This window comes from Emys orbicularis, chromosome 2 (assembly GCF_028017835.1).
Source record: "Emys orbicularis isolate rEmyOrb1 chromosome 2, rEmyOrb1.hap1, whole genome shotgun sequence".
NCBI lineage: Eukaryota > Metazoa > Chordata > Testudines > Emydidae > Emys > Emys orbicularis.
The window spans coordinates 117,729,994-117,751,255 of NC_088684.1; the positions used below are offsets into that span (position 1 = coordinate 117,729,994).

The 21,262-nt window shown below is 38.9% G+C and overlaps 1 protein-coding gene across 1 annotated transcript in view; it reads right to left on the reverse strand.

The window, feature by feature from the left end:
* The window catches only part of BMP6 (bone morphogenetic protein 6), a 159,445-nt gene that overhangs the window by 22,343 nt on the left and 115,840 nt on the right, over nucleotides 1–21,262 (reverse strand). Inside the window, exon 2 of the mRNA XM_065397723.1 lies at nucleotides 13,703–13,895. Within this exon, the coding sequence (XP_065253795.1) occupies nucleotides 13,703–13,895 (193 nt within the window). The remainder of the gene's footprint in view (nucleotides 1–13,702; nucleotides 13,896–21,262) is intronic.

The window sequence follows — 21,262 nt, forward strand, 5'->3', positions numbered from 1 at the left end:
ATAGTCTAGACTGCATAACGTCAATCTCAAAGGAGATTTTTGCACAGAAATATGAAGGGTTTTTACTGCTTTATTTTTAAAAATTTATATCCTTTCTTAATACTTTTTTGTATATCACACTCAATCTATAGTTTGCACTTCTTCAGATCTCCAGAAAAATTATTCTGGGTGTGATACTGCTGATTCATCATCAAGATCTTTTCTTCTGAACAACCAACATGAATAGAATGAAAAATTGTACCCACCATAAAATGTAGTCTTACAGAGTCAAGATTTTGAAGGTACAGCCTAGCACAACTGTAAATCAAATTCTTTCAGTAGGTTATTTTTAGTGTTGCCTAGATAAAAATCTTAAAGAGTTTGCTGACATGCAGGACATACTGTATAAATTGTGTGTAGAACATGATGCATGCAAAGTTATAACATGGAATATTAACAACTTTGCATTTTTAAAGCACCTTTATTCAACAGATCACAAAGCACCTCACAAAAGTTAGGAAATTGGAACTGGATCCTGCAAAGAGCTCTATCCAAGGGAACCCCTGTGCCTGTGAGAAACCAAAAGAAAGTCAATGGGCTCTGTGTGGGTGCAGGGTCTCTCGACATGGAACTCTTTGCAGGACCAGGCCCTTAACCCTCATAACCCTTACAGGTAAGTATTATAGTATTATTTCCATTTTACAAATGGTTAAACTGTGAAAAAACATTGCCCAAACTCACATAAGTAGAGTCTGTCTCTCCTGACTCCTAGTCCAGTACTTTAATCACAAGACCAATATACTCTAAATAGACAATGTCTCATCTCAGAATTCAGTTGACTTTGCACCAATAGGGCTTTTCTTTGTCCTTAAAAAAGAGGGGGGGGGGGAGCTAAAGAAGTTTCCTTTAGATTCTGGAGGAAAAGGTAATTAGCTACAGGACTGAACATTTATCTGCTAAATTCACCCCAGAACATTTTGATTTTTAAACCACTTTAAACACACATTCACACCCACCCACCCCTCCCACTCAGGAGTAAATATATGCACACTATATACAAATATGACCTTAGCTTGAGACAGACTGATGTTAGCTTTGCCATTTGTTTTGAACAAGCCAATTCCAATCCAGTTGGGGACAGTTATTTTCTAAACTATAAACACTGCTTGCAAATCAATTTTCCCTTTAGATTAGAAACTCAGATAGTATTTGTATAAATATCTTGTTGCAAAGAGAAAGACTTTACTACCACTAACTGACAGCTAAAAATAATGACAGTTTTAACCCTTAATGGAATAACGTTCTGTTGCAGGAGAACACACTATATAAATGGGAGAAGTGAAGGACATACCCAACCCTAATTTTTATCATGTGGGAAGAATCTTTCTACGCACATCAAGTTACCATATTTCATTCTTGATACGAATGAAATTGTTTAATAAATGTTGACCATTAAGGCACCATATCCTTCCTTTGATCTTCAGCTCAAGCCATTGCTTCTTTTTTTTTTTTTAAATAGATTAGTTGTTTGGACAGTGTAGGAGGGTTCTGAGGTCTGTACTAACAGGATATTTACACTTGAAAAAATAATAATCATCCCAACCAAGGGTTGACATCTTTGATCAACCACAAATCCTCTCAGCCCTCCCACTCCTGACCCAACACTTTGCCGAGAGAAAGCAAGAACATTTCTGAGCAAAAAATATACATAACGGTCTGTTTCCAGAAATAAATCTGTTTCTTCCCTTCACTTTTTCATGTCTCCCTTAAATGAGTAACCCACTTCCAAATAGAGTTGAAACTTAAATTCCCTCTTCTGCTTCTACAAACTGTAAATAGGGTTGAATTCCTCTCTGTTCTGCCTCATAAAAGGTTGCATTACTACAGTCTGCCGTGTTTTGTGAAGTAGAATGTCTCTCCCATTTATAATGAAGCTGGTCACAAACACTTGGAAGTCAGCGAGACTTGTGTCCCCTACATTCTTTTGGTGCTTTTGACAATCTCTCTTATTTCGTGTATTTAAAAAATGAACACGCTGGTGCTGAAAGAACCCAGGGACAAAGAATAACCTCTCGGGATATGTCTACGCTCCAATCACGGGGTGTAATTGTAGCTTGAGTAGACCTACCTGAGCTAGCTTTAATCGAGCTAGTTTGGGTGACAGAGCGGTGAAGCCATGGCACCACAGACTTCAGAGCAGGCTAACCACCGAAGTCTTGAGTATTCTGGGCAGGCTTGTATAGACAGCACGGAAGCCCGTGCTGACGACACTTCAATGCTACTGATATCTGAGCTAGCTAGAATCTAGATTCTAGCTAGCTCAGGTGTGTCTACATGAGCTGCAGTCACATACTATGATTGCAGCATAGACATAACCTCAGTCTTGGAAAATTTAAAGGCTGAAAGGAAGCAGAAGCTGATGGATGTATTGTTTTATAAAATGTTTCATTTCCACCTCCTAACCTCAGACTAGCCTACAATTTGTTTCAAAATTTGGACTGCTACATTCAAAATAAGTCCAAAGTTACTTCAAATCTGTTTTACAAGACTGTTTTCTACACAATCACAAAATCTATATTAACCATTCAAAGGGGATGCTTAAGGTAGGTCAAATTTCTGGCCAAACTTAAGTTTAATTAATCTTTTCTCAATGTTCTGCTGACATCATCAGTGGTTTTTGTAATGAAAAAAAGTAGTCTGTAACAATGATTTGATTTTAATCAGAAATTCAACAACTAAGCACTGTTTTTAACCTTACAAAGGACTGGAAGGGGAACCAAAACATTGCTGACACTATTGAGTCAGTATAAAAATGTTTTCTTTTTTAAAAAGAGAATGTGCTTAGATCACACTGCCCTGATGCCTGCCTCAATGTCTCCAGGTGCCATGAGTATCATTTTTACTTTTTGATTGCTTTAAATAAAGGCAATGTGAAATCACTCCACAATGATTTTATGCTATTTTAAGAAGAACTGATATGACCATTCACTTCCTTTTTGTTGCTTTCTCAGTACATGCCCAAATACAGAATTATAGAGCATTCATCTACGAGAATTTCAGTGCAAGGTCTGTACATTGTAACATCTGTAAGCTTGTCATCAGCCACAATTGTCTACAATGGCAAAAATAGGACCCATTACACTGCTCTACAGCCAAAATGCTTCTGAAATAAATGTAGTCAAACTTTACTAATTCTGGGTCACTGAGAATGAAAATGATGCTTAAAATTGTTGATTGGCTCTAGTTTTCAAGATATGCTATTGGGTCAGTAGATACGACCCTTGACTTGGGAATGGCGGAGGATAAGTGAGTTATAAAGGGAAGGGATCTCAATTTAAACCAGAAATGACTAAAATACATCTTTGACTGGATCTATGAATAAATCTATGACTGGGTTTGGACAGTACTTGCTTTTTAGGCAAAACAATGAATGATGCAATCTGAAGCTGGTATTGCGTCATACATGATATGAATTGCATCATGTTATTCCTAGAAGTCATGGATGATGCAATCATAACGAAGCTTACATCACTCTGCTGAACAAATTGCCCTATATCAGCTCTACAAATCATACAGTGTCGTGCTCTCTTATTTGTCAGTGTTTGATTTTGCAAAGGGACACATTTCTGTTTAGCCAAAGTGAGCAGAGATGCCTCGTACTTGTGTGAACAGTGCAGATAACTTCTGCTATGTTTGTGGTGAAGTGACTTTTGCATCACAAAAGCGCAGTATAACCACTATGGTTAAGAAAGCCTATCACCTTTATTTTGGCTGCAAAATTGGAGATCAGGACAAGAGGTGGGCCCCACACATATGCTGCAACACTTGTGCAACAAATCTTCGCCAGTGGTTGAACAGGAAAAGGAAATCTATGCCTTTTGCAGTGCCAATGATTTGGAGAGAGCCAACAGATCATACCAGCAATTGTTACTTCTGCATGGTGCCTCCAGTTGGGAAAGGTGTGTCAAAGAAGAAAAAGTGGACTGTGCATTATCCAAACATTCCATCAGCTATACGCCCAGTACCCCACGGAGAAGGACTGCCGGTTCCTGATGCACCAGAATCATTCTCACTTGAGTCAGACGAGGAAGAGGAAGAGGATGAAACTTCTGGTCCTGAACCATCAATGTCGCAGGACCCACATTTTCTCCCATCCTCCTCCTCTGAACCACACCTCGTAACACAAGGTGAACTGAATGACCTTGTCAGGGATTTGGAACTACCCAAGAGTAAGGCAGAGCTGTTGGGCTCCAGACTACAGCAGTGGAATCTCCTGGCAGGTGATGTTAGGGTTTCCATGTTCCGTGACCGTCAAAAGGATCTTGTCCCATTCTTCTTCATGGAAGGTGATCTTGTAGCCTGCAACAACATCGATGGTGTGATGGCAGCCCTCAACATCGTTCACGATCCAGATGAGTGGAGACTGTTCATTGATTCATCGAAGACGAGTCTTAAAGCTGTTTTACTGCATAATGGCAATGTTTTGCCATCAATTCCAGTTGGTCATGCAGTCCATATGAAGGAAACCTATGACAACATGAAACAACTTTTGAGGTGCATAAACTATGACCAACATCAGTGGCAGCTTTGTGGCGATTTGAAGGTTGTTGCTCTCTTGCTTGGTCTGCAGACTGGATACACAAAGTACTGCTGTTTTCTCTGCGAATGGGATAGTCGTGCAAGAGTTTCCCACTACATCAAGAAAGATTGGCCACTCCGACAGTCATTGGAGCCTGGGAGGAAAAGTGTTCAGCATCCACCACTTGTTGAATCAAGGAAGATTTTGTTACCACCCTTACACATCAAGCTGGGTCTGATGAAGAACTTTGTCAAGGCCATTGACAAAACACAAGCAGCTTTCAAGTACCTCCATGGAAAATTTCCAAGGTTAAGTGAAGCTAAGATAAAGGAAGGTGTCTTTGTTGGTCCTCAGATTGGTGAACTTCTTCGAGATGATGCATTTGACCATGCACTGCATGGCAAGGAAAAGACGGCATGGAAAACCTTCCAGTTAGTGGCAATAAATTTTCTCGGAAACAACAAGGCAGACAACTACAGGTTGTTGGTGGGAAACCTCCTCAAGGCATACAAAAGCCTTGGTTGCAACATGTCACTAAAGATACATTTTTTGCACTCTCATCTAGATTTTTTTCCACCGAACTGCGGAGCAGTGAGCGACGAGCACGGCGAGCGATTTCACCAGGACATTGCAACAATGGAGAAACGCTATCAGGGCAAATGGAGCCCATCAATGCTTGCAGACTATTGCTGGACAGTGACAAGAGATGCTCCATTTAATGAATACAAGAGACAAGCCAAGAAGCGCCGAGTAGACACTGAATAGGACTAAACTATGTACAGAATAGTTTTTTGCCTTTTGTTTCATAATAAATTTTATTTATATAACCCTTTTGCTGATTTTTAAAGTGTTACATAAACAGGATAGGTGAAATATTATCATGTAAAGCAATCATCAACACATGAAAAGACCTAGGTTTACAATTTATGATTAAAACTCTACTATCTACACAATATACATAGACATAAAATGTAAAAACTTAAATATCTTAGAAACAGTAGCCAATCAGTTGTTTTAATGGTCATATTTGAATTCAGCACATCAAAATACATAATAAATAGCACATTTTATCTCTGAAGCCGACGACTTCTCAAAAATTGTAGATCAGTGTTATTCAATAGCAGTACAGTTCCATCAATAGTAAACAACAGAAGCCATAGTACAGACAGGGCTCAAGAGTAGGGTATTTTTGTGTTTTTTTTAAACCCCTATGTCATCTAACTCCACTCGGGAAGGGTTATTAGCACTGTTGTACGGTCCTAATAAGCAAAACCTCTATGAAGCCAGTCAGCATTTTTTTTTTTCCTTCTTAAGAAGAGCTGAATAAGAGTTTTTATTACATGCTTCTGAACCAATGGACATCTGCCCCCCCCGCCCCAAGTCCTGAGCGAACCTTTCTCCTTACCAAGTACCTTTCCTAAAAGACTTGTTCCTATCTCCAGAGTGTGTGTGTAGGGGGATTAAGGTTGCATCCAGTGGCTCATTCTTTTCCCTGGTAACTTCAGGGGCACCTTTTTGGGGTGATTCACTTATTTTTGTCCCCCTCCCAGGTCTCTTCCCTGCAGTTTCCCCTTTTCTCTTTCTTGAGACACTCAATCTTCTAATCTGTTTCATTCATTAACTGAGGCTTCATCTCCCCAAATTCATGTATTCATGGATTCTCCCCTCCTGGTACATTCATGACTTTTCTTGCTCAAAGACACGCAGAGCTTTTCACATTTCAGTGACTCGCTCAAATCCAGCCCAGATCAGTAATCACCAACAATTATCATCACTCAAAGGTGTTTCATCAGCCTATAGAAAGGAATTGTTCCTTTTCCTAGCAGATTTGTGTCTGCATCATAAAAGCCACTGTTAAACTGGCACCCTTGTTGGCAATCTCAAGAGGAAAGATCAATGACTGAATGGACATCTTATCTCAGATCTAAAGGTGAATCCTCTTGATCAGGGTTGAGGAATAATATCTGGCAGCAGAGCAGTGTGAAAAGGGTGCTGCTGCAGCTTCTTGTGCTGTATCTGTTTTAGATGGATAGATAACTGCAGTTTTGTCAATCCACCGCCTTGCACACAAGCACTAAAATTCATTTTTGTTCATCCCAAATCCAGCTAGAATTTCCCCATACTTCTCTTCAATTTAGCTGAGTTAAAGATCCATGGCTAGAATTCAGGATGTCTACAGACTCTTCTTCATTTAGTACAATGTCATCAAATGTCAGGAAATATCAGGTCCTTATTCAAGCCATTAGTCTAAAGGAAGTGTGACAACACAACCTTTTAAGTAAAAGGCAGCTGTTCTTTTTTGGCTTGTAAGTCAGCTGCTGGAACTCAATGCAGGCCTTACAAACGTTTTGCTGGCTCCCTTTAAAAAAAAAACTATTGCTTTTTTGCTTTTGAGCCATAAAACACTGTTCCCAATAGGCAAAGAAAACAATATATTCCAAATGAATCACTAAAGCAAAACTTTAGCCACAACTTCTGCAGATGTATTTTCATCACAAGGAAAAGAAAATAAGCGGACTGATGATCAAAGGATAAAAAGTTACTCAAAGCAAGTGTATTTCAAACTTCACGTAGGGCATCCAAAGAGACTTCAAGACAAGAGGATGGGATGTGTTTATGTGTGGACTTTCCTAGGTACAGATGTTGTCGAGCACCTGTAAACAAGTACCCAGTGTTTGCCTTTAAGAGAGGCAAGGGACAAGTGTACACATTACACTAACCTGGTCACACATTTGGGTCTGGCAACCACACCCTACAGTGTCAAAAATGTAAATAGAACCTAAAGTTGCAGAGTGGCCAGAAGCTTGCGTTTCTTGCAAATCAGTATCTATTTTTAAAAAAATGAAAAAATCCACAACTACTTAAGCTAAGAGTAGAAGAAATAAAGTGTGCTCTCTAATGACGCTGAGAATATATGGGCCTAATTTTTCCCTTGTCACCAGAAACCCAATCTGTGTAGACAAGTCCTGGGCATGCATCCAAACTGCATGTTTCTTTAGCTAGAACTCTTTCTCCGCCCCGCCATATATATAATGTGTATGTGTTTATGTTGGGGGCGGGGCGGAGAAAGAGTTCTAGCTAAAGAAACATGCAGTTTGGATAGATAGATAGATAGATAGATAGATACCTCTACCCTGATATAATGCGACCTGATATAACACGAATTCGGATATAATGCGGTAAAGCAGCACTCCAGGGGGGCGGGGCTGCGCACTCCGGTGGATCAAAGCAAGTTCGATATAACGTAGTTTCACGTATAACGCAGTAAGATTTTTTGGCTCCCGAGGACAGCATTATATCGGGGTAGAGGTGTGTGTGTGTGTGTGTGTGTATATATATATACATACATACACACATATATATACATATATATATACACATATATATATATATATATATATACACACACACACACACACACACACACACACACACACACACACACAAATAAATTCCTTAAGGGAACAGATGAGTAAGGGATTAGTAAAGAGCTATGGAGATCTGGGTCACCAGTTCAAATCTAGCCCATGTTAATAGTGACTGAAAATTGCTGTCTGTTTGGCCTAGATGAAACTTCTTTACGATTCTCAGTTCAGATTCTAGCATACACCTCACTACAAGCACCCTTGTCGGCAGTATCAACAGGAAAACACCACTGAATGGAGAGACTTGAATTACTTTCTTGATCACTCCAATTCCATGTTGAGGTGCTGCTGGCTGCAGGGTACCAGTTGTGTGACTAAACAGAGGGCTGCAGTAGCCAGGACTGTCAATCTTGCATGAGAACTAAATTCCCAATAAAAAGGTACATTTATCTCCCAACTCAACAGTGCAACCTATGTTCAGGCACTGTGTTTATTAAGATATTATTTGAAATATAGATACGGCACGTCAATAACATCATATACAAAACTACTAACAACTACTTTGAAACAAAGACTTCACCAACCTCTAAGATATGGGAGTATTAATTGATAGGGCCATATCAGAATCCCATTTCTCTTCACTAGTTTTTAAGTTATAATACTTTACTCAATTCACTCTACTATAATGTTACATACAAACAAAGGTTATCAATGCCCCGTAGTGGAAGGAATGTCAGACCTGCTGAAATATGCATTACTATGACTTGCTCTAGTGACTGGTGCACAGAAGCTATATTGAAGGCCTAAAACTACATTAGTTAACAGAGATTCTCCTTCAGCTCCCGTGATGGAAACATGTATTTGTGGAAAAGTCCTGGGTTTTGGTCTTTAAGTCTGTGTGGTCACAATGAACAGAACAGCCTACATGTCCATGGAATTTCTACCATTGCTCCCCCCCACACACACAGTCTTCCATATCAGCTCATATATACTTCTAGCTAGCAAACATGAGATTCCAGCAGACCACAACTTAGAAAACCCAACATTATTCCCTTCAAACATATCAAAATCCTCATTGACATTATGCATCCAATTATTTCACTCCTTTTCTACAAATGCCACTCCTCTCAGCTTCAATTAGTGAATGGTTGCTCGGTCTTCACAACATTTATTCACCTAAGGCATGGCCCCAAAAATGACATCAATGGAAAGTCTGAGAAAGAAACATCACAAAACACCACCACCTTGCAAACCATCACAAGGAAAAGAAAATATTTCCTTTTAATGCTGTAGTTTGCTGCATCTTCTCTTTCCTTTTATTATAGGAATAGCATCACTAGACAGTAAATTGCTTATGTGGCTCAGATTTACTTTGACATTTAACTGACCATTAATCTCATTTTTGTCTTGATGCTTCCCTGCCATGAATGTTATCCCTTAAATATAGCAAATTGTTTCATATTTCTTATAATTTTTGTGCCACAAGTTCTATCTTCCCTATCTTTGCCCTCCACATCTTATTTGACACCAGCAGCCTACCAGCTGTCACCGTATTGGTTGCAAATTCTACGAAGTATCAACATGCAGCAAAGTCCAGGGCTTTCTCGTAGGCAGTAGATTGACTATATCACTATATTTTGAATGTCCATTTGTCTATTAGATTCTAGTTATACAATAGTCAAAGCTTCATATAGACAGGAGAGCCTATGGCCTGATACAAAGCCCAATGAAGTTAATGGAAAGACTACTATTGATTTCAAAGGGCATTGCATCAGGCTCCTACTCAACAGTATTGTTCAACATATGTAATATATATATATTATAGTCATATTTGAGGCCCCAAATAATAAGAATAAACTTATATAGCAGGAGACAAAAGCCCACAGGTAAGTCCAAAACATGGAGACCTAGGTGAAGGGTCAGAATCTGGGGCCAACATGGAGAATCACAGCAGGAGCAAAGGAGAGACAAGAGGAAATACAGACGGGAAATCTAATGATCATAGATATCTGTATACTAAGGTAAGAAGTATGGGGAATAAACAGGAAGAATAAGAAATACTAGTGAATAATCACAATTACAGCCAACTAGTATCACAGAAACTTGGTGGGATAAGTCACATGACTGAAATATTGGTATAAAATGGTACAGCTTGTTCAGGAAGGACGGGAAGGGGAAAAAGTGAGGAGGTGTTGCCTTATATATCAAAGATGTATACACTTGCAGTGTGGTTGAGATAGAAGTGGGAGGCAGACCTATTGAAAGTCTCCGGGTAAGAATAAAAGGGTTAAAAACAAAGGTGATATTATGGTAGGAGGTCCACTACAGATCACGTAAGCTGGAAGAAGAGGTGGATGAGTCTGTTTTTTTAAACAATTAAAAAAATCATCCAAAACACAGGATTTGATAGTGATGGGAGACTTCAACTACCCACACATCTTTTGGGAAAATAATACAACAAGGCACAGATTATCCAGGAAGTCCGTGGAATGTATTGGAGACAACTTTTTATTGAAGAAGGTGAAGAAAGCGACTAGGGGAGAGGCTGTTCTAGATTTGATTCTGACAAACAGGGAGGAACTAGTTGAGAATTTGAAGGTGGAAGGCAGCTTGGATGAAAATGATCATAAAATGATACGTTCATGATTCTACAGAATGGTAGCAGGGAAACAGCAGAATAAAGACAATGAACTTCAAGAAGGCAGATTTTAGCAAACTCAGAGAATTGGTAGGTAATATTTCATGGGAAGTAAGTCTAAGGGAAAAAAGAGTTCAGAAGAGTTGGCAGTTTTTTTTAAAAAAAGAAACATTATAAAGGGCACAAAAGCAAACTATCTTAATGCATAGGAAAGACAGGAAGTATGGAAACTAGGACAAATTATGAAGGATGAATACAAAAAAGAACCCCACCCCACAAGCATGTAGGGACAAAATTAGAAAGGCCAAGGCAAAAAATGAGATTAAACTAGCTAGGGACACACAGGATAACAAGAAAACATTTTTAAAATACACTAGAAGCAAGGAGAAGACCAAGAACAAGGTAGGCCCATTACTCAATGGAGGAGGAAAAGACAATAATAGAAAATGCAGCAATGGCCAAAGTCTTAAATGCCTTTTTAGTTACTGTTAACTTATTTAGTGAAAACTGTGATTGGATTATTAACATAGTGAACATCAGTATAAATGGGGTAGGATCTGAGGGTAAAATAGGTAAAGAACAAGTTAAGAATTACTTAGACAAGTTTAATGTCTTCAAGTTGGCAGGACCTGATGAAATACAACCTAGAATACTTAAGGAACTGGCTGAAGAGATCTCTGAGCCATTAGTGATTATCTCTGAGAATTCGTGGAGGACAGGAAAGTTATCCGAGGACTGGAAAAAGGGCAAATATAGCACCTATCTATAAAAACGGGAATAAGGACAACCCAGCTTGTCAGCTTAACTTCGGTGCCCAGTAATATAATGGAGCAAATAATCAATTTGTAAGCATCTAGAAGAAAATAAGGTGATAAACAACAGTAAACATGGATTGTCAAGAACAGATCATGTCAAACCAACCTAATATTCTCCTCTGACAAGGGAGCAAACCTTATGAGTAGGGGAAGAAGCAGGTGATGTGATATATCTCAATTTTAGACAGTCTCAAAAGCCTTACTCTCATGAGCTTCTCATAAACAAACTAAAGTAATATAGCCTATAGAACCCTACTATAAGAGGGGTGCACAACTGTTTGGAAAACCGTACTCAGTAGTTATCATGGTTCACAATCGAGCTGGAAGGGCACATTGATTGGGGTCCCACAGGGATCTGTCCTGGGTCCAGTTCTATTAAATATCTTCATAAATGATTTGGATAATGGCACAGAGAGTACACTTATAAAGTTTGTGGATGATATTAAGCAGGGAGGGGTTGCAAGTACTTTGGACAACACGATTAGAATTCAAACTATTAGAAAAATAGTCTGAAATAAATAGGATGAAATTCAATAAGGACAAATGCAAAGTACTACAAATAGGCAGGAATAATCAACTGCACAAATATAAAATGGGAAATGACTGCCTAGAAAGGAGTACTGCTGAAAAGGATCTGGGGGTTACAGTGGATCACAAACTAAATATGAGTCAACAATGTAATAGTACTGCAAAAACAAGCGAACATCATTCTGGGATATATTAGCCGAAGTGTTGTAAGCAAGATACGAGAAGTAATTTTTCCACTCAGCACTGATAAGGCATGAACTGGAGTATTGTGTCCAGTTCTGGGCACTACACTTTTGGAAAAATATGGACAAATTGGAAAGTCCAGAGGCGAGCAACAAAAAAATGATTAAAGGTCTAGAAAACATGACCTAGAAGGAAAGATAGAAAAAATTGGGTTTGTTTAGTTTGGAGAAGAGAAGACTGACATAACAGGGGGACATAACAGTCTTCAAGTAAATAAAAGGTTGTTATAAAGAGTAGGGTGATAAATTGTTCTCCTTAAACACTGAGGACAGGACAAGATGCAATGGGCTTAAATTGCAGCAAGGGAGATTTAGGATAGACATTAGGAAAAGCTTCCCAGCTGTACAGGTAGTTACGCACTAGAACAAATTACCTAGGGAGGTTGTGGTATCGCCGTCACTGGGGGGTGAGGGAGGTGTTTAAGAACAAGTTACACAAATACCTGTCAGGGATGATCTAGGTCAGTGATACTCAGACTGAGGCTCAGGAGACACGAATGGCTCTTTAATGTGATTTAATTATTAACCAATCCAAGTTAGTAAAAACATCCTAATTGGTCAATATGTTATTAACCAACTGTAGTTGATAAAATAATAATACTTGGTCAGTAATTTTGTTGTGAGAATTTAGATTAGATAGATAGATGCTCGATTAGACAGTAAATGAAACAATGGATACACACTACTGTGGCTCTTTTGGATAATGTTGAAGGCTAATTTGGCTCCTGAACCACAGATGTCTGAGTATCACTGGTCTAGCTAATTCTTAGACCTGCCTCTGTGCAGGGGGCTGGACTAGATGACCTACTGAGGTCCCTTCCAGTCCTACATTTCTATGATTCTGTGATTAGATTATCAACTAACCTTTAACAGAGGGATTTCCTGGAGAAAATAACCTACATAGTTTCCCAAGTGCATTGAATTTGATCTTCCTGTAAAAGTAAAGCACTTTTTTTTTACCTATCAAGATATAAAGTTCAGCTCCTGTAATTCTGGGGCTGTCTTCTTCTCCTTCTCATTTTCCTTGGTGTAACTCACCTAAAGTCAATCAAGTTACTGTACTTCTGATTTACAAAGGTGCAACTCGGAGGAGAATCAGGACTACATTGCTTAGCAATGTTTCTGTAGCAGTTTTACTCTACATTTCCAGGATAGGTTCTATTACATATCCTTTTAGTATCTATTTGAAATGGAACATACCCATTTTAGTGTGCATGAATAATGTTAGCAATATAGAATCTTTAGTGTAAAATTACATGGCTTCATCCTAGACTCTTGTCTTACTTTAAGTCAACAAAGTTATACTCCCCAAATGATAGTCTGGACTAAGTTACTATAGAGTTTTTTCAGTCCATATCCATTTTATATTTTATGAAGTCTACTTCCCAATAAATGAAACCTGAACAGTAACAACCCCTATTAACCTGGGCAAAAAATATTCTACTAAGTGATTTCTGCACCTTCCGAATATTCCCACTTCCTTAAAAAAGGAGCCCTTCACCCCAGGCTTCACAGTTGCTGTGGTTAGTGAAAAAGAGTGACTGTCCTTTATGTACCTGTTCTGATGTTCTTGCAGGACTTGATAGATGCTGATAAGAAAGGTTTGATTTTTAAAACTCCCCATGACACAGTCCTTGTAGATTCGGAATTCCGCAGCAGTAACCGCCTCCCCCTCTGGGATCTGGGACAAGTTAAACTTGAACTCTTTGTGGTGTCGTTGGTGAGGTGTGAACTCCTTGTCATATTCAACTAAAACATTAAAAAACAAAACAGATTGTGACAAATTGAAATTAATAACAAGAGTTTTCTCACACATTCTGTCATCTCACAGCTCTTTACATCATTCATTAAGCCCCATGTTACCCTGTGAGAGAGGAAATTATTTATTTTCTCCATTCTGACGATGGGGCTATTGAAGCATAGAGAGGGACAGATAAAATTAAGTGAGCTGCACAAGCCCAGTAAGTCAGTGGCTGATCCAGAAACACAACCCAGATCGCCTGAGTCCCAGGTTTATGCTTTAAGCTTCCAATCAAAATAAAATAATATTTGTATGACATTATGTCCAGGGTTAAAGTTAACCAAAAACACCCAGTTCCTCTTCCCTTTGTGGAAGCTTGCTTTAGCATGAGAACTGCAAGCCAGTGGCCTCGGTTTTGGTTAGGTGTCTCTGGTTCCTCCTGCCGCACTGACACTCATAAATAGGTACAAGATATGTACGGAAAGTGAGACCCAAATCAGGCCACCTGCATTTATTCAAAGAGGTTTGCACCTTAGGATTTGCATTTTCTTCCCCAGAGGTTTTTCCTTTAATTTCTCTTCCCTTGTATACCTTCATTGTGCCTTGTTTGGGTTTTAACTTAATCCATTGTCATTTTGTCTTTGTTCCCTGGATTTTAATTTTATAATAATTTGTTTTAAAATGTTTATAAACGACAAAGACTTAAAAAAAAAACAGTAAAGGTGCTCTCACCAATGGAGCTGAAACAGGAATTGTGTCAGTAATAAATAAGTCAACATTATGTTATCAATGTGAACATGTAACTATGGATCAGTGGTGAAGGGAGGATTTTCCTTTTAAATCAGCCTGATGCTTTTTCCCTTTAACTTGTCAACTTGCTCCTGCTCAAGAAGAAAGACCATACCGTTCCCACCACCCCATCTTCCATCATCTTCAGATTACTTCCTATCTACATAGGAATTTATATGGCCTTTACAACAACATTTGAGTGCCTCAAAATGTTCATGAAATTATCCTCACATCATCCTACAGGGTAAGTAGAGATACCCATTTTATAGATGGGAAGCGGAGGCAGAGAAGATTAAGTGACTTGTCGAAGGACACAGGAAAGCTGTGGCAGAGTAGGGAATTGGGCCCAGGTCTCCTGTGTCCCAGTCTAGTGACTTATCCTCAAGCTCGCTAAGAAACGAAAAGCCACCTCGCTGTTCTCAATACACACACTTCATGGATAGACACTCCTCAACCTTTCATTTCTGCCTATTTACCCCCTACCCCCAACTCCAATCTTGGCTTCCTCTCTGTCCTCTCCCTATTACTTATCTGCAGTTGGAAGCTGTTCTTTCATTTGTGGTGCCTCATCTAGCTGGAACTCTACTGCGGTTCCCTTCAAGACACTTAGTCATTTCCTTCTCTTTGAAGCTTCCCTGGAAATCTTTTCACCTACAACTAACTGTGCACAGAGCACTTTGTAGTACTATGCCCTAAGGATGCTTTATAAAAGTTACGGTATAAATAGGTGAATTTGCAAATTGTGGTCACAGATAAAGGACTATTAATTTTGGCACCTCTACATCACTAAATATTGGCTTGATTAGTTTAGAATTTACGCAAATGAGAGTACAGGCTATTGAGTCTAAGACAATGGTTTTCAACTATTTTACATTTGCAGACCCCTGACAATTTTCAAATGAAGGTGTGGATCCCTTTGGAAATCTTAAGACAGTTTGTGGACCACCCAGGGGTCCACGGGCAACAGGTTGAAAACCACTGGTCTAAGAGCTTCCAGAAAGAGGGCTGGGTTGCCCATTGTTTTCCTTCACCGATTGTACAAGTAGTGGTATCATTCCCTTCTAATGCTTCAGAATACATTTGTTCAATGACTGTATCCTTCTGGTCTTCTTTATTGGCAGGTGTTGCTTTTAACCAAAGGTTTCATTACACTATAGATAGGAATTTTTATTTGAGATTGCACTCGCTGTATCATACTGATGGTCCATGTTGCCACTAAAGCATCCCATCTAAAATCAGATTTCAAGGTGGAATGATATAAGAGATTGATATACACCAGTCGTAGTAGGCCTTTATTTATTTGTATGTACTCTGTAAAAGGGGCTGGAATATCTGGTTATTTCTAAGAACATTGCATCTATTTTCATCCCCTGAAGAAAGTGTAACGGAGCATACTTTTATAAACACTATGTTGGCATATTTCATAAGCATAGAAGAGTCCAAACAAGAAAAAGGAGGGGGTTAAGATTAAAGAGACAGAGACCAAGATCTGAACATCTGCTACAAGATATGCAGCTGTATATAGTGACTGGTGATGGAGTGGCCTGAATCAGCTATTGGGGGGATCGGAGGGGGAAGAATGAAACAATAATTCTTGCCTGGGAACTTATTAGACCTGCATGTCTCATTTAGTATGTAGCTTCGATACCTCTACATGGTTCCCAGATTCTGCCAGTGCAACAGATCTGAGCTCTGCTCCCCACTCTGTCTACTACACTTGCCACATAATGTGGGACTGAATCAACATTGTGCTAAACAAAGCAGCGTGGGGGGAAAAATACATAGAAAGGTTCCTTTTTCCAAGATTTGTTGCAAAAGATGAGGTTGGACGAGCAAAGGTAGATGGAGAAAAGAATGGAACGGAAATATGAAGAAGGAATGGGGAGAAAACTAGCAGGACAAGGAAGAGCCCCAGGAAAGGGTGCTGGGGAAAACGAGAGAGAACAGGAGACAGTAAGATGTAAATCAGAAAAGGAGAGAGACAGACAAGAAACAAATGAAGGAAACATTCCATGTCTCTTGCCAGTCACAGACAGGAAGCCCTGCCTCAAGGTCTGACTCAGCATCAGTAAGCGTAGGAGCAAAAGGAAAGTGCTGTCCCACCCTACACGTGGTAGGAACACACCAAATATGAAGGGGGTCAGTTTTTTCCCCATTAAAATGTATCCAAATTTCAATTTGAAGAAGTGGTGTGGTATTGAAGTACCTCCTCCCCACCTCTGGTCCAAAATGTGCACTTAAAAGGGATACAGTCAACGTGAAATCTAGTCAGTTTTTAAAAGAGTACAAAGTAATTTCAAGTGCAATACATGCCCCGAGTTCCCATCTCAATTTTTATGATCTGACAAGCACATTTTTACAATGTTTTTGTCTATCACTGTCATGGTGCGAAAGACCCACACAAACAGGGAAAGCTGACAAAAATTACTACAGGGGAAATGATTAAACTGACTGTACTCAAACTGCTGTCAGAGTAAAGTAATTGAAACAAAGGGGAAAAAAACTTTTGTTCTCCAATCTCTTTCAGCTACAGTAATCATAGACGTTAGTCATTACAGCAGCGGTACAACAAATTCAGAAAGAAGCGTTATTTTTAAGTTGATTTTGTCCCTCTAAAATGAGTCCAGAAAGTATCCCTACAATGTCACAGGACTGGGAAAAAAATTAAATCAAGCTTGTATGAAACTACCATAAAAGTTTAACTGTTTAGTTGGAAAGTTTTTCTCAAATTTCCCATAATATAGTGCAGCATGATGTTTCTCCTTGTACGGGTGGGTTTGGTGGGATATTTAAATTGTATATATTCATTACTGTCATGCCATCAAGTTAAGCATCAGTTGTTTTCATTCTACAGGAAAGCTTTAAACATAAAATCCCAACAGCTGTTTGCAGTGGGGCTTTTTACCATGATTTAGAAACAGTTCAATTTAACTAAGAACTCATGTTGTAAAACCCACAGTAAACACCTAAAGGCAAGGTTCTAGCTGCTGGTTTTTACAGTGCATCAGGTGACCCATTATTCAAAGAGCAAACAGTGCACACCAAAATACCAACAAGCAGTCAGAAGGAAAAAAACGTCTTATGCTGCTTTACAATCTTTTTTCAATGTGAATTTGTTCAGGCTGGTCTGATCAGTAGTTTGTGAAAGTCCAAACTTCTAACCTAAGGCTTCGGTATGTATCTGAGCTTTATAAACTGATGGCAGAAGAAAAAAATAAGGGAATCTTAACAGTCAACAGGTTGAAAATGAGATTCACATTGCTGGTAATCTTCAGGCTCTGAGTCTAGCCAATGCTAGCAGAGAAGAACAGCAGAAGATACTCAGGACTATGACAAAAATTACAGCCTTATACAAAAGTTATCCTCTAAGTCACAATATATTATTCTATTTTTACTAATTTATTATGGAGTTTCTTAGGTACAGTACTGACCTGTAGTATCACAAATAGAAATGGGACTGAGCTGTGAAGTTTGGGAGTGTTTGCATTTGGGATTTTGGTTTGGGCTAATTTCTGGACATGATTATTGTTACAAGAAATGTCTGTCTGTCTGTGTGTATATAGTTAATAGAGAAGATGCCAGTAGCATGTTACATCAGCTCTTAGCAAATAGTTAAATTGCTGTATGAATACAACACTATGAATAAATATTTAAAAGTCAGGAAATTCAAAGTTAGGCTTTTTGTGGATTTGAATTTTGTGCATTTTAATTCTAAACCAATGTTGCAATAGCTATTTTTGCACAGAATTTCTATGATTTAAAAATAACCTACCACTTGTAACACACTTCCTAATTTTAAAGCACTATATAAGAAAGCTAATTAAATAAAAAAAAGAAAGAACAATCACACAATTAAAGAATCTAACCAAATATATTTAAGTGATTGTACCATTATACTTTCATTTGAATGTTTCACATGTATCTTGCAGTGTAGTAGCCGTGTCAGTCCCAGAATACTAGAGACACAAGGTGGGTGGCTCTGTGTGGCTCGAAAGCTTGTCTCTCTGACCAACAAAAGTTGGTCCAATAAAAGATATTACCTCACTCAGCTTGCTTCTCACACCTGTCTTGGAAGACAGTGAAGCAAAAAATAGTGACAGTCATTAAAATAAATTCTCCTTAAATAAAATAAAATAATAAATTAATGGAGATATCCCATCTCCTAGAACTGGAAGGGACCTTGAAAGGTCATCGAGTCCAGCCCCCTGCCTTCACTAGCAGGACCAAGTACTGATTTTGCCCCAGATCCCCAAGTGGCCCCCTCAAGGATTGAACTCACAACCCTGGGTTTAGCAGGCCAATGCTCAAACCACTGAGCTATCCCTCCCCCCCAAATAATTAATGGAGATATCCTATCTCCTAGAACTGGAAGGGACCTTGAAAGGTCATCGAGTCCAGCCCCCTGCCTTCACTAGCAGGACCAAGTACTGATTTTGCCCCAGATCCCTAAGTGGCCCCCTCAAGGATTGAACTCACAACCCTGGGTTTAGCAGGCCAATGCTCAAACCACTGAGCTATCCCTCCCCCCCCCCAATCCCTCCTTGGGTAACTGATTTTCAAGTGCTTCGCTATTTCTCCATAAAATCATTTCAAACATAACCAAGGCATTAGCCTGTATTGAGTAGAGTTGCCAGCCCTCACTATTTTATTGTAAGTCTTGCCATATTTGGTTTTGTTTTGTTTTTTTTAAGTCCCAGCTCCCAGAGTCAGGTGATTATGTGACAGACAGCTCTTTTAAAATTAATTTCTAGCCCTTGTGGTTGCAAAGAAAAGCATGAAGACATGAACTTGAGTGTACCTACAAGCTCAGAATTCAGAAGGCAAAACAAAAAAGGAATCTAAAAAAAGTAATATATTTTAAAAGTCATGATTTTTAGGCCAATGTCATGACTTTTGGGGGCCTAGACTCGTGATTTTTGAACACTTGGGGTTGGCAATACTATATTCATTATATCCAAAGCCTGAAATCTGAAGTTTAAAAAAAATTGCATCCTGACAACTTTAAAGAAATACTTACTCGTGTATGTAAAATCACACTTTCATCTTTAATAAATATGATTTATTAAAATTAAATTTAATAAACCATAATTCCAAAGCAAGTTTCACTTTTTGTATGGCTACAAACATAAGGAATCTCAGCTCCAAGAGGTTCCCCCTTTCCTCTCACCCCCCAAAATTACAAAGCCCCTGAAAATAGAGGCCACTTAGAGTCCCTCTTCTGCCACAACTATAGCAATACTACTAAATTGAAGGGCCAACTCTGCACTTCATTAAAGAAGTTTTATGCACTAAAATCAGTGGGGTGACACTGATGTAAAACTGTCATTATGATCAGGCCCTTAATATTTTAGCATCAGTATGCCTCATGAAACACACAAACTATGTGGCTAACACTGTTGGAACCATACAACCACCTCTGACACCTATGCAATAATGGGTTTGCACAGGATAAAACTAATTGGAGCTTAAGAAAAAACTTGTTAGATTTTGTGCAAGATGGAACAGAATCCACCTCACTCAGCCATGGTTATATAAGAAGATGTAACAATGCATAAAAAAAACCCAGTCTGTTGAGTAAAGAGATGCTATTTTTAACATAAGCATAACGCAGAATAGGACAAAAAATCAAAGGGGTTTTACCTCCATTTTCCATTTGCTTCCAAAGAAGCAACTTTGTGAACATCTACATGAGAACTTGCATTCAAGTGTTAAAATCTACTAACTGGACATGCATGTGTAAATGACAGAAAAGTAGCATGCATACAAGTAGAAGTTACTTAGAACATATGACTCATAAACATTTACATTTACTTCTTTTTGTTGATTTTCATGCCATATTTAAAAAAAATATTTAGGTTTAATTAGGATCTCGCTTAGAAATTGGTTTAAGGTCAGAAGGACCCACTAGTTCATCCAGTCTGACCTCCTGTATATGACAGGTTACCAATATCACTGTGACGTTGCACCCCATAATGCTTTATATAAATATGCTTATGAGTGTAAATATGACATAACTGGAATATGTTTTATACTATATATGCCATGTAACATATCTTTGCAAAGGTTATGTTCTTCTGCATGTATTCATCCTATTTGTATGCATGTATCATTTTTATATCTGAAGTTATGAACGTTGGCTCTATGCTTGTATTTGAAGTGTTTACTGTAGAAAGAACCTAAGGCAGATTTGGTGAACATAGCGTGAAGGGGTTATTCAAGTAATTGGGAGTACTTGGTTAACAACGGACCTTGATAGACGCCAATCCACATCTGAGCTTTCCTGGGAACGTCCTGTAGAAAACTGAGTCATTCGTGGACATGTGACTTGCCCATGTGACTCCAAAATTCCATTTTGTAGCTGGATTCTACACAGGGGGAGAGGGGGGTTTCCACCTACAAGAGAGAAACTATATAAACCCCTGGTTACCCCTCCATTTTGTCTTCAGCTGGCTCAAGAGCCTCTCCACCCCAAAGAGATGCCGGAAAGAAACTGGAACAAAGGACTGTAACTACAGGAGTGTGAATGATTGCTGGACCCAGACTAGAAGGAGGTCAGTCTGTGAAAAAAGCCTATTGAAACATCTCT